The 14,824-nt window shown below is 45.6% G+C and overlaps 1 protein-coding gene across 1 annotated transcript; it reads right to left on the reverse strand.

Moving 5' to 3' along the window:
- Positions 1 to 6,652: 6,652 nt before the first annotated feature.
- Positions 6,653 to 8,458, reverse strand: hyal6 (hyaluronoglucosaminidase 6). The gene is made up of 3 exons (XM_028431560.1): positions 7,532 to 8,458; positions 7,331 to 7,420; positions 6,653 to 7,147 (listed from the first exon to the last, which is right to left on the reverse strand). Exons 1-3 carry the CDS (start codon positions 8,456 to 8,458, stop codon positions 6,653 to 6,655), a joined length of 1,512 nt encoding a protein of 503 aa, XP_028287361.1.
- Positions 8,459 to 14,824: the final 6,366 nt, after the last annotated feature.

Genomic DNA, 14,824 nt, shown 5'->3' on the forward strand with positions numbered 1-14,824 from the left:
TGATGCCTTGTGGGATACTTGTGGGCCCAGGGCAGAGGACCCCGGGAGCAGCACACAGAGCAGTTCAGTGGGAAGGTGCGGAGGCTAGCTAGGTCGGTACACAGAGATCAGTCCAAAAGGGCAACAGTATAGAGGCCTTGACCAGAGCAGACACGTGGTCCAGGCAACAGAACGACTGGTACAGGCAAGGGGAAGAGCAGACTCACCAACAGTCCAAACTAGTCCAACACAGCCTCTCTCTGTGTTGAACTAGTTTGTGTTGGACTAGTTTGGACTAGTCCAAACTAGTCCAACACAGAGAGAGGCTGAATCCAAAACACAGTCCAAACCAGGTAATCCGTCCAACAAGGCAAAGGTACCGACAAGGGGTAAGAGTAATCCAAACCAAGGTCCATCCATAGCCATCCATACATGGGAGAGAGTAATCCAAAAGAGTCCTGGAACGCTAGGGAAATCCACTAAGACCGCGATGTGGAAATGGCAGGCAGGCGTTCAAATAGTCCTCTAGTCCCATGGACTCATGGGAAAAGCCGGGCATGGTTACCTTCCATATTGGAAGCAGAAGTAAACCGGAATTTACCGCTACCGGCGGGTAGCTTCTGGCATGGCCCCGAGGTAGCAGCCAGCCAGAAAGTTTGTTTTCTACTTTAAACTCTCTACTTCGCCGTATATCAAAGTACAAGTCAGGCACTGCAATAATGCAACTTTTTCTGACTTTCTTCATGGTATTCATCGCTTTTGGAGCACTTTTATCATGTCACGTCCCGGTCGTGGTGGAAGCACACCAGGGCTCCATTGTTTACACCAGGGATCAGCTGATGAATCTCCAGCACAGAGGGACGTATGGCCAGCATCACAAAATCCCCAAAGAGCTGAGAGGGAAACAACGTGGACATAGAGGGGGCAAAAGAAGAAAGTTGAGGAAAAGAAGATACAAGCCGTATCTTCCTTCTGTCGTCATGGGTAATGTTAGATCACTGGGTAATAAGATGGCTGAGTTAACATCTCTCACAAAGCGCGAGTGTGTGTTTCGTGAGGCGTCTGTAATGTACTTTACAGAGACATGGCTGCACGACAACATACCGGACTCTACCGTGAGTTTAGCCGGCTTTCAGTTGGTTTAGGCGGACAGGAACTGCACCGAGAGCAGCAGGAAGAAAGGAGGGGGACTCGCACTCTACGTAAACAACAGGTGGTGCAGCCCTGGACACATTACGGTAAAGAAGCGTGTGTGCAGCCCGTACATTGAACTCCTAGCGCTAAGTCTACATCCGTATTATTTGCCAAGAGAGTTCTCTCACACCATTGTACTCGCTGTTTCATTCGTGCCAAAATTGACAAAACTTTATTATTTGATAGGCATGTGATCACTGTGACCGTGACCTTTGACCTCTGGCCACCAGCATTTATATAAAAGCAAAGATGCCCAAAAGCTTGAATAGTAACTGAGCTAAGCTGCTTCAGTGCAGTTGTCATATGTCTTTACTTTTACATTTTAAATGTTTCCTTTCCAAATATTTGATTTCATAATACCTCAGCCCCTGTGTGTGTGTGTGTGTGTGGGGAGAAAACCACATTCCCACAGTGGGTGGGGGGGGCTGGCTCGGTGGTGGATTCCTCAGGCCTGGCATTGTGATCCTAGTTTCCACTAGCCCCTGCAGATGAGAACCCGCCCCTCACTCACTCAGCCCTTCAGTGAAACCTCGGCGTCTCCGGGCTGCGGCGGTCAGAGGCTCCTCACAAACATATGGAGCATGTTAGGAAAAACATCCCGGCTCAGACAGCACGGATCCTCGCGTTGCTTTAATGGCCTCAGCTGTAATGAGGCATCAATTTGCCCCAGAGAGGAGATGTTCAGGGCCGGTCTGTGCTTGATACTTAGTGCCTGATAGCTGGCTGCACTATGTCGGTCGACAGAAATTAGATTTATTTCTCAAAGAGCGGGAACTGAAAGGTGATTTTGGTGCTTTCAGAGGATGACGGCCTGCATCCTTCATCATATTCAGCCACTCTTAGCCCCTTTTAGCTTCAGAAACTTAATTTTAGTTCCTGAAATCATTCTTGTCAACAAATCTCCTGGAGGTAGTTCTTCACTAGAAGAGACGTTTGCTTCATCTGTTGTCATGTTGGAGAGAAAAGCAGGACCCAGACCCGGTCTGACTGCAGACTGCTTCAGGGTTTCTTTCAGATATTCAGACAGTCTTCTTGTTTCATGATTCTTCCACCCTGACAGAATCCACAGTTCCAGACTGACTGAATCCTCCTCACAGCATCATACTGCCACCACCATGTCTGACTGTATGAAGCCTGTTCTTTGGGTTCTAGCCTCTCCTTTCTGTCTCCACATGAAGACAACATCTCTGTGAGCTCAGAACACTAGTTCAGCTTCATCTGACCAAAGGACTTCCAGTCTGTGTGCTCTGTCTCCAGGTGGTCTCTAGCAGACCTCAGTCTGTGTGCTCTGTCTCCAGGTGGTCTCTAGCAGACTTCAGTTTCCAGACTTCAGACTTCTTCTCTGCAGTCTGGCAGTCCATTCTTGTGCAGGACTCTAGTGACGGTCTTCTCTGACTCTTCAGGTCCAGGTTCCAGGTTCAATCCTTCACTAGTGTCTCTGCAGCTGTTCTCGGCTCTTCAGACTTATCTCACACTAGTTTTCTTTCCAGAACCTTCCATATGTTTCTCTTCCTGTCTCTGACAGTCGGCTTCTCTTTGACTCTCTTTGAGCTTCCTGATTAAACCTCTTACAGCAGCTCTTCACACTTGAAGACCTCTGACCTCTTTCCCACAGTTTTGCCCTCTCACAGATTAAAAGAAAAGTTATGTAACCAAATTTACAGGAAACACAAACCGTTATTTCCTGTGTAAATCAACATCAAATTACATCTGCTTTCTGATCTTTTTCTCTGAGCATTAAACAGGAAGTGGACACAATTACTTTGTCACAGTCAGTCTGCTGTGACCTCTGGTCCTTTTTACCTCTGCTCTGCAGTTATGAACACACATGTTGAACAGAGTCCAGCTGTCAGACCTCAGCCTCACCGGTTTCTCATAGTCGCCAGTTTTCCACTGCAGTGCTGTTTTTATTGTTTCTGATGCCATCTTCGCCCACCGACCTCGCTCTGCGTTTTACGGCCCCTGAGGAGCTGCTGTGCTGATGTAGGCTCAGGATCTGAGAGGTCGACTGGTCTCAGAATCAACAGGCTGACGCCGGGCTGCATGGACGGCAGCCATGACAGTGTTTTTACTGGAAGCACACTCATGCATCTCCTCTCATCATAATATCAAAGGTCTTTGAGGCTTCTGTGGTTGAAGTTCTATCTTTCATGCTATTTCCTTTTGTTAATGGTGTTTGCAGTTCCTCCACTGTCCACTAGAGGGTGGGCAGGAATAAACATGTTTTCAGCCTGGTATGAAAGCTTTGGACCGGACACCAACAGCGCTAACTCTGACTCTTCCTCTCCGGTTGGACTGAGCACAGATTAGATGCTGCTCTGACTCACTACACCCTCTAGTGGCATTAGGTGAGGGTATAATTAACATGTGGACACAGATGAAGGCTCATAATCTGCCTCAGTTGAGTCTTTAAATCAGCTACACCAGAGAGTGTTTTTGTGTCCTCTTCTTCATTCAAGATGCAAACCTGCAATCATGTGAGCTCACAGCTGCCGGGTCCTTCTCTTCTCTAATACGTACTTTCACTTTGAACGGAGAAAATTATGTGTTTAACGCACACGCAGAGAGAGACGGTCATCAGCTCTGATTTCAGGGAGTCGGAAGTGAGGCCGGGTTTTAGAGGTGAGACGAGGTTCGCTCCATCTGGACGGTCACTTGTCGCTGTTTAGAACTGTTTGTGAACGGAAGATATAAATGTTTAGCTGCGCCGCCTGCCTGCCTGTAATTAGCAGCAGCAGATGATGCTGATGGAGAAGTTAAACAACCAATCAGAGCTGCAGGTTTACACTGTTTAATTTAATTATGGGAATTAATCCACCACTGAAAATAGTCAGTATAGGGAACCTGTAATTTCCCCCCTTCCTTCTGTAGCATTGTTTCTGGACCTGCTGGCTTTAAGGGTCTTTGTCCTGAACCTGCAGGTCGCTGAGTTAGAGTTCCTGCAGACCGTCAGTGTTTAGTCTCCGCCAGCTTTGTTAGCAGATGACTGACTGCTGACACTGAGCTAAAGCTGATTATGGTTATTAGCTAAAGTGCAGGATTGAGCTGAAGTCTGAGGTTTTTAGAATTGCAGGTGTTTGGTGTCTGTGTGTTTAAGACATATTGAATGATAAACCTCAGAGTTTATTTTAAAAAGTGGAAACAGGATGCCGTGTTTTGCTCTTTAAACGTGGTCCAATAGAAACAGCTGAAGTGTAAAAAGTCGTCTTCACACTGATCAGGGACGTAAATCTCATTGACAGTGTATATGTGTGTGTTTCCACGCGCTCAGGCTTGTGTTTGGAAGTTGAAAAGAAGAGTCTGACACCTAATCTGGGGGCTGTTTACTCACTTGGCTGTCGATCATCGTAATCCGATAATAACAGCAGCAGAGATGAGCTGCCAGACCCGCTCAGCCGAGTCAGCTGCAAATCTGGCTGAGTCACATTTTACTTTCTGAAAGGCTTGAAACCTGGTTTAGACATTCATTGTCCACAGAAGATGCACCCACATGACCTACAGCCGCACAAACATCACTGCAGAGGCTTCTTTTCCACCAGACCTTGTAGTCGTTTGTTTGCTCCTGTCGGTTTGCTTTCTGTAAATCTCCTGATGATTAACCTGTTCACTGAGCATGTTTGGGATATAAATATGGGTTTCTAGGCTTGTAAAAAAATAAAATAAAGTGAGCCATAATATTTTATTTGTCAGAAACATGGAGAATTTGTCCAGGGAAAACACAATTAAGCATCTTCTGTGTGTTTAAACTGCTCAGAAGACGGCTAAGCAAACACTCAGTGTGGAAACTGTCAGGTCCACTTGGGAGGAACATTCATCCACTCCTCCACCACCACACCCAGACTTCACACCCTGACCCTGCAGCGTTCATGTCTGGCACAGACTGGAAAGTGAAGATGTGAAACTTGTAGTTTAGTCAGCTCCATCCCAGCTTTGGAAACAGCTGTAGTGCATGAAGAGTTTACCAAACCATGGTTTGCAGAGAGGCAGAGGTACACAGGTGTTGGATGAGCAGGCGCAGCAGGTGTATGTCTGATTTTTATCGGATATTGTGGGTTTGTCCAAGCAGCAAGTGCCAGACCTGAGAGCGGAGCCAATACAGTTCCTCCAGTGGCCACTTGGGGTCAATCATTGGCACCATTCATCTTGTCTCTGCTCTGTTAGAGATGCTGGACAGTGTATGTGTGATTATTTGGGCTCGTTTTGACTCTTCCTTCCATCTGCAGGCCTTCCATCTGTCATTTGGTAAATGAGTTTTATTTAGACCTGCATGGTAATATAACCTCATATCATGACTGCCACGGCCTTCAGCTGCAGGTTAAATCATTATGACTTCTTCTTCATTATGATCCACCAGCAGAAGCAGATTAGTGACTCTAAGCTCCATTGAAGTCCAGACACTCATTTATAACCAGCTGACTTCAACACCTGTGTAATCCACACTTTGCTGTGTTTTGACAGTTTTTTTAATCCCGGAGCATCTCCTCCCTCCGACAATCTCCCCGAACCAGCCGCCCCTCCCTTTACCATGGGACAAACAGAGGCTATTGTTCCACTGTTAGGTCATGTGACCGCAGCTTGCTGTGATTTCTTTGAGCTGATGTCACTGTCAGCGTCTGTCAGCAGGCTGTGATGTCTCATTACAGTCATTATCCCAGAACACTGGCTGTAAACTAACCCTAAACTGTCTCTCACAGAGTGTCTGGATTTATTGATTGTTTTATGAGTTTTTTTTAGTGAAGACGAATGTTTGTGTATTTGCTGCTGGAGTTTTTTAGTGAAGACTTTGCTGATAGCTAAAGATCTGATGTGTGCAGTCTGCAAAGAGACAATTGACAATCCTGTTGCACTCTTTGTGTTTTGTTTGTCTCTGCCCTCTGTTGGACATAACGGGACCTTCATTCCTTAACTCTTTGTTTGGTGGAAATGTAGCTTGCTTGCTAATGTTATTGCTACTAAACTACAGACATACCAGCTTCATCTAACACAACATGTCCTGATACACTGGCCACATACGACACATGCTTATGTTTCATCTAAACACAACATGTGGAGAAACTTCACAACAAATGACATCTGTTATGTTTACATCAATAGTATATTTGATCACACAGCCTGATGTCATCTGAACGCAGGACTGATTAAACCAACAAAGGAGGTCCTTTCTGCATCCAGCATGGTGGATTTTCACTCAGAAGTCTGACGTTAGAGAACACCACAAGCTGATAAAAAAGCTTGCTGTAACGTATTTGCTGCATTGGTGTGGTGTTATTTGCCTGTCGTTACATTAGCTGACAGGTGCTAGCCTATTTAGCAACCAGCTCTGTCCGATCATGACTTTTGCTCAGACAGTATTTTGCTATCAATAACATTAGTTTAGCTTAGCAGTCAAGCTGTAACTTATAGTACTATTTAACTTCAAATTACAAATTCTTGACACACTGGCAAATCAAATCACATTATTAAAATTCTTGAGGAACGTCTACAGTATGAGACACTTAATAATCAGACAGAGTCCCAGGAACGTGATGATACACAAACAGGAGAAATGAAGTGACAGGATGAGCAGGATATCTCCCAGCAGGCTGCTCCCCCGTGGGGGAGGCAGCGGGAAGGCAGGGTTGGGTGGAGCAGGAGGATGAGGAGGTGGAGGCAGATCCTGGGGCATCTCGCAGTAAACGCCCGTCCAGCCCTGGTAGCACTGGCAGGTGAACTTGTGCTTCATGTCCAGGATGTCGTGGTTGTTGAGGTGGCCGCTGACGTGGAAGCGGGGTCCACTGCGTCGTGCCGGGTTGCGGTGGATATGGAAGAACCGCGGATTGAGGTGGAGGTAAGCGCCTGAAGCCAGGCTCTTGCGGACGCAGCGGCCGTTCTTCTTACACAGTGCTTTGCTGCACAGTTTAGCGGCCGACGTGACGTTAATCACATAATGTCCCAGGGGACCGTCGATGTACTTCTTCACAGTCAGACAGTTCCTCTAGTGGAGGAAAGCAGAAACACAACTTAAAATAACAACAGGTTATGATGTGGACCACTTCTTAAACTGAGAGCAGACTAGATATGGCAAAAGGCTCAGTAGCCCATCTAGTGGTTCAAAGCTGTATTACACAAGCATTCCTTCTAGATCACGTTAAGTTTGTCTGAGTTCCTGAATAGGTACCTGTGATCGAGCGTACTCCGATGATCCCCACAGGACGACACCTGATGCTCCCAAAGCGGCGCTCTCACCGATGGTGTGAACCAGGTCGCTCTGAAACAAACAGAACAGAAAGTTTCTTTAAGGTATAGTCAACAGTGTATGCAGGAAACAGACGAAGAGAGAGGGAAGGGTTAATATGCTTGATATTAATACACAGCTCACCTCTGAAAGAACTACAAAGGTGTAGGCGTAGAAAGGTCTGGAGTAAACAAACACGGGTAATGTGAAGTCTGTGCGAGCAATGGAGGCGATCCTCATAGCTTCTTTGACTCGATAGTGGACGAACTTCACTGTGTTTGGAGACGTTTTCAGCTCATAGTCCAGGTAGATGGAGGGGTAAAGGGCCGTGCTCTCCTTCCACAGCCACATCAGATGGTCATTACGAACATGCTCGACGTTGGGGCATTCCCCTGTGTAGCGCTGTGGGTGCTGCTTGTAGCCGTAATTGTAGCAGTCTGGGAACAAGTAAAACCCCCACAGTCCGTCTGGTCGGCGGCTTTCAGCGAGGGCCAAAGTCAGGTTCATGAAAGCTTGCCCGGCTCTTTCAAAACTTTCCTTTGCCTCCTTCTCTACTTTGCTCTCCGGCCAGTTTGGGTGAAGTTTCCGTATCTGTTCCTTGGACTTGTTGCGGTAGATGTCTTTAGAGCCCCAGTTTCGGACCCACTGAGGCCTCCAGTTCTCCCAGTCTATGACACCAAGGCCTCGAAAGTCCTTGTGTGGAATCAGCTTATCGATGTCGGCACGGGCCTTGCTCAGATGTTTGGAGATGCTCTGGTTCTGAGGTAAACCCCCATTGATAGGTATCCCTGAGCTGGAGTAGTACGGGTAGTGTCCTAGGTGGCTGTGGTAAAATATGGTCACATTCGGTCCACTTAGGGTTTCATTCAGGTTCGCTACGATATCGAAGACACTCAGGTCCAGATCGACTTTGAATCGAAAGCGGCATGACTCAGTAGGAGCATTCCAGACGACAACGAAAGGTCGATGAGGGATTAATGGTGCCCGGGTTGGCTTCATGGGGTCCCCACCAACATAGAGCAACATAACCCACAAGACCAGCAGCAGGAGATGGAGCCCCGTCAGCGCCATGGCCCCTGATCCCTCATGGAGCAATTACTACTGGCCCTACACGAGGAGAGAAATGATGTTAGATGTTTGCAGAGAAAATAAACACATCATGAGCCTCAGTGAGCAGAAATAATCAGGAAGGTCTGTGTGACGATCACTGAAGTGAGTGCTCCAAATTCCACAACACAACACAAAGCTGCACTGTTCAGCAGGAGCAGGATGTAAAGGATGTTGGTGCAAATCCCAAAAAACCAAAGAGATCAGGAACAGCTTGCCACTTCCACTTATTTAATACCATCAATAAAACAAATCCTGAAATCACACCCTTTCACCCGTATCAGAATCAGAAATAATTTATTAACGAACCTGGGTTTTTCCATTGATTATTAGAGAAAATCAAAAGTTTATCTTTATCTAAAAAAAGCTGATGTTAGAAAATAAACAAACTACAGCACAGTCACATGACTTCCTGTTGGTAAACAGCGTGAGGTGTTGGAAGTCCTCTGAGAGCTTTTATAATCTTGTTTAGAAACCACTGTTTTTATAGGGAGGTGTATCACATGAGGTGTTTAGGCATTACAGCAGTAAACATTTACCAGTAGAAGACTATGCAAATTTGAAATAACAAAACAGGTGCTGCCATGTTGGAAAATGGCGCCGTATAGGAGCCAAGCGGCACAGTAGAGGTGAAAAGGTGAAGCCACATGTTGCTGTTCCGCCCAAACACCCACCCACTTCTGCATCATCATCCTCCATCCTCCTTTTTTTGAGCCAACAATAACTAATTAAATACAACATTTAAAAAAGAGCATTTAATCACAGATCACAGTGTTTATGGCATTTACTGCAGCCAGGGGGCGCTGCAGATGCTTTGGTCTGAGTCAAGCGGCAGCCTTCGGGGCTAAGACTTGAAACCCATTCAGATGTCTCAAAACATGTAGTTCACGCCTCAACCACTGGGGGCTGGCTCCAAACTCATTTCCCATAGACTCCCATGTTAAAATGGCCGACTTCACAGCAGAAAGGAACATGTTTACAGCCTGGTACAAAAAACCACTCTGGTCTCAAATGATAGGTTCCCTTCTAGTGTCAATTGTATGGGGGGTGAATTTTTTTACAACTCACTTGTTTTAATTATATTCAGACTTAAAATTACGCATTAAGCGTTGCCGCTTGAGCGACAGACGTTTGACGTATCACAGCGTGAGTTTCCTGCTTCCACGATCACCCGCCCCCCTAAACCCCGCTTGTGCTCCCCCTCTTTGTCCATATTTGGAGTTCTGGCGGACATGACGCTGCCAACATGGCGGCGGTCAGCACGTCCCGGAGCCTCCCACCGAGCCTCAAAATGGCTCTTCAGAAACAAACGGGTGACATCACGGAAGAAAAGTCTTTCTTCTTGAATCTCCTTTGAAAACAGCCTCCAGTGGCCAGTCGAGGAACTGCAGACGCTTCCTGTCTCATCGCAGAGGTGGCCATTTGTCCTCTCTGCTCTTTACCACAGTGAAGTCACTTTAAGTTGTGGAATGCCTGCCTAAAAAGAAAATCAAAGCACTGCCTGTGATGCCAGCGTGTGTTTTTGAAGCAGTTATATGACCTGGAACTTCAAAGTTGGATCATTCATTCTGTATATGCATGCAGTACACCATGGCTGGGGCTCCCTGTCATTCCACTGAGCCTGCTCCCCTCCAGCTTCTTTTTTTGTTTTTTTGTTTTTATGAAAGAGCCACCCACCCCCTCCTCCATCTAATTGCTCTTGGCGCCCCCTCATATGTAAGTAATTCATTTTTCATTTTTTCCAAAGTCCCTGCTCTTAGGAAACATGGCCACTGAGGTTGCCTCCAAGGATGCCATGGAAAATCTCCCATCATTCTCTCTTCAGGATTGTAACCAGAGCAGGGGAGCAGGAAACCACTGGTGGGCTGAGGCTTCTCCAATCATTTCATTTCCTCATTCATCTGAGTAGGCGCTGGCCTGATGTTCTCTGATGATGATTTGAATGCCATTAGAACTTTATGAGCTGAGTCACCGAGAGAACGGCGAGCTGGAGGAGGAGACGGTGCACGGAGGAGAAAAGTCCCAAATAAAACATTTCCTTCAAATATTTCGTTTATCAGAAAGTTTCCTTGTGTCAGGCTCCGCTCGGTGTCTCACACCGGTTTTATAATCCTCCCAGCTGGAAGGTTTTTCCGGTGATGCCGTTCCAAGACAAACAGAGTGTGGTGAAGCCACTCAGGCTGTCCTTCCAAACCACGGAGAGCCAGGAGCCTCTGGAAACACCGTGACTGTAGACCACAGAAAAGACCCCCCAAACACAACGTCTGAGTCCAGACTGACACAGGAGACTCCGTCTGATGTTTGGTCTCAGACAGCAAAACAGAAAAGCAGCTGAATCCTGCTAATTGGATCCAGATGAGGATGAGGATGGGGTCGGTGGGTGTAGGGGGGTCAGTGTAATGTTAAGCTATGCTACCAGCAGCATTTCTATGTGGATGTCAGTGTTCCAGCTCTTTGATCAAAGTTTCTTTTTATCTGTGGTGATTTGTAGCAGTGAGAACAGACATGGCAATACACAGGAAAAAAAAGAGCGCCAGGCCTCGAATTAGCAGTTAATGATCCAGCGTTAATGTCCAACATGCAGTGACTGCCATCATGCAGTGAACCCGCACATCATGAGTGTGTGCGTGTGTTTTTAAACCACAGAAACTCTGAGTCAGACTGCTGATTTCACTTCCAACATGTATGCAGATGATGATGAGCTACAAATGTGCCTGCAGGATGAGGCTCATAAATATGTGATTTAACATGTCATTCTTTAGGTCAGCCCGATCTGAAAGAGACAGACCTGACCGCCCAGGCCTCCATCGGCCGTCAAACAAAGTGCTTACTTCATCATCGACATGCCATTCGAACCGGCTGATTAGATCTCCTTAATGTCCAGGTTTCTGTGGAGTCTTGATCACGTGTGGTTTTTAGGCTGCGGTCTCTCTGCTGCTGTTTCCAGATGTGTGGTTTTATACTTTTATTAACACCAGCTCAGACATTTCTCGGCAGCAACGACAGCTGAATTTTACATTTTACTTTCACAGTCTGTGTGTCCACCATCGTGTAGGTGCAGACTGTGACTCCTTGAAACGCCGCTAAAGACATCAGCCATCATGTGAGGTCGTCAGTATCCCAGGATTCATTGCTCACCAGTAACAATTTAGTTTTTACAAAAGAGGGTACTCAAGCAATCGCTAGATGGAATGTTCTCACAGGTTGCTAGGCAACTGGACGCCATCATAAACAGGAAGTCATCCATTTAACAACAGTTTGTGTCACCTTCAGGTCTGCAACGCTACACCTGGAGTCTACAAAAGACACATCTTATAGATACAACTATTTCCTAAGTGTTAGCTTAGTTTGTTGACAAGTTCCATGCTGTCTTAGAGCAGAAAGGTTTAAGGTGTAAACATGGAAATGGTGTTTTGAAAACTATCCAACCCCGGTTTTAAAAACACAAATGTGTGAATACAAAAGCCACACGACGCCTGGTCTCCGTGGAAACAAAGGTCCAATTTATTATCTAGAAAAGCAACAGCATCGGCTAAACACTGAGAGCTGGAGGCAGATCAGACCTGAACCATCTAGTGGTTTAAAGTGGTATTACACAGTAGCTGCAGCTAGCTGGTTAGCATGCTACCCCATGAAGTTTGAGTAACACATCAAACTGATGCTGTAGCTACAGTTACAAACACACACACCTCAGATATTAACTGTTGAAGCGACATTTTATGGATTTAAAGCATGAGTTGTGAAATCTACCTGCAAAGATTTGAAGATATTTAAAATGGTTTTTCTTAGCTCACACTGCAGCATCACTACAGTGAGCTCCGCCTATGTGTGGATGTAGAACTACAACTCTGATGTAAGGCAAAAACTAGTTTTTATAAGATTTTTAAAGATAACATACCTCTCCCTCCTCTGCTCGCTGTGCTGAGGATCAGGACTTCCTGTCTGATGATGTCTTGATGTTTTAAACCCCAGAAACAGCTGAAAGCGTCCATCTGATGATGAGCTACTGAGTGATCTGCCTGTCCCTCTCTCGCAGGTTCCTCGGGTGCAGAGATGCCCCTCTATTGTTGGTCTGGCCCCTCCTCAGCAACCTCATTTAGAGGCCCAAACAGATCAACACGGTATCAAACAGCACTCAGGAACACATCTCAGATTGTTTGGGTCACGATTATCTGGCTGATCGTTTTTTATTCCTCATAACTTCCCTACCTAATCTGGATAAAAAGGAAGACACTCAAATCAATATTGTTAGATAACGTTTAATAGTGAATATCAACCATTTTATAGATAGAACAAACATCTCTCGCCTGATGAATAAAACAACCAAGCTACAGTAATTAACTCAGGTATTTCTTGGTTCATTAACAGCTTCAGTCATGTGATTATCAGCTTGCTGCACCCACAGATGTCCTTAAACCTGCACCAATCAGTCAGAACGGATGCTGACATAAAGAGAGGAGCTGTGAAACAAAGAGCTCAGCTGCCTGTTTTATCCAGCTCTTATCGAGCAGCACAGTCTCAGCCTGTAACATATGTTGAATTACTTTGTGCACAATGGCAAAAATTGTTCTTTTTTGTGACAGGATGCTCAAATGTCAAAGTTAGAACTGTATTTTCTGACCACCAGTGTTGTGGTGGTCAGAAAATGAAAGTGAAGCAATTCATCAACATAAAGCAACACGATGGAATTTGTTAGCATGTTAGCACATCCAGTTCCCTCATCCTAAAGCCAATGATGTATTGATTTATAGATTGATTGATTTTAATTAAGGAGTCAGACTTCTTTATGTGGTGCAGACACCATGAGGATGGTGCTTTTAGCTGTAGCTAAACCCAACCTGAAAGGTCACCTTGTCCTCTCATGTCTGTGTTCATCCAGCTGAGAAAACATCTCAACATCAGAAATGTGCAGAAACGTCAGTTTGCAGCTACACAAACAGACAAACTTCACACCCAAGGTTCCGTTCTATTGCACAGCCATCATGCTCCAGAACCTCAAACATCAGATCAAATCGCAGCACATTCCTTGAACTGAAGACCTTCCTGCAGTGGTAGATTTCTATCAGGACCTCACCCTGAATCACACACACACACACACACACACCAGCTTCTGTGGGATGACTAACAACACACACACACACACACCATCATGAGCATCACTGTTTGATGTTAGGTTTCTGCTCATTTTTTCCTCTGCACAATGCAAACTTGGAAAAAAAGTTAAAAGTTAAAGTTTGTAGAGGGCTTTTGTTGTCATGGTTACAACAATAAACATGTGGTTGGCTGAGGAACAAATGTTTTGTGGATGCATCCATCCGCCCCGCCCTCCTCCCACCAGGTTGCATCTTCGGCTGACTCCTGTCATGATTCATTTATTGGGCCCGGACCACCAATCCAGCACCAAATGTAGCAGAACTTTAGACTGCTGAGCGGGCTTGGGTTGTTTTTTGTTCTTTATACATTTGTACGAGTCTTTACCTCACACAGCAGCTGAGTTTCATAATGCAGAATAGTGCGGGTGAAGCAGTTCCAGTCAGCTGTACAAATATAGGAGTTGCTGAGTAGAGCTGCTGGATGTTGGTGCTGGAGGGTTCTTATATCAGCTCGGAGGATGTGAGCTCTCAGACGTCCTCCACACCTGCTAAAACTTCAGATTGCACTGCTGTTATTGGATGAACTGAGTGAATTTGTGGGCTCGTCTGAACTCACAGACAGGAAACACCAGACGGACAGACAGACGCAGCAGGTCTGATTAGATTACATCAGCAGACTGAAAGAGGAGAGTCCGGGTCATGTCCGGGCCACAGAGGCTCATTGTGTCTGCTGAGAGATTTTTGTTTAGTTCAGGAGATGCAGCGATACACGAAGGTTTCACATATTACAAATTCAAACAGCATTAAATTTTGACCTGCGGTCCAAAGTTTAGACACACTTTATCATTCGGTGGATTTATTATTTATGTTTTTACACATCAAAGCTGGGTCAGCCTTCTCTCCGTCTGCTCCTGAATGCACATCGATCTACCCTGGAATATATGGATCCTAATCTCAACATATGGATATATTTGCTTTGAGAAAAATAAACCATTTTAATCTATAACAATGCAGTTTGTAATTTTACTGACAGAAGTAAGTTAAATGTGATTAAAGAACAAAAATATGGCTCATTATTATGTCTCACATCTGTGCCCTTCCATCTGAGAACTTTATGGGCAGAAATGTCAGTTTACAGCTACACAAACAAACCTGACACCAAGGTTTGCTTGATATCACACGCCCTAACAGACATCATGCTCCATGAACTCAAACTGAGTCAGTGTTAACTAAACAT

Source organism: Parambassis ranga, chromosome 19 (assembly GCF_900634625.1).
Source record: "Parambassis ranga chromosome 19, fParRan2.1, whole genome shotgun sequence".
Classification (NCBI taxonomy): domain Eukaryota; kingdom Metazoa; phylum Chordata; class Actinopteri; family Ambassidae; genus Parambassis; species Parambassis ranga.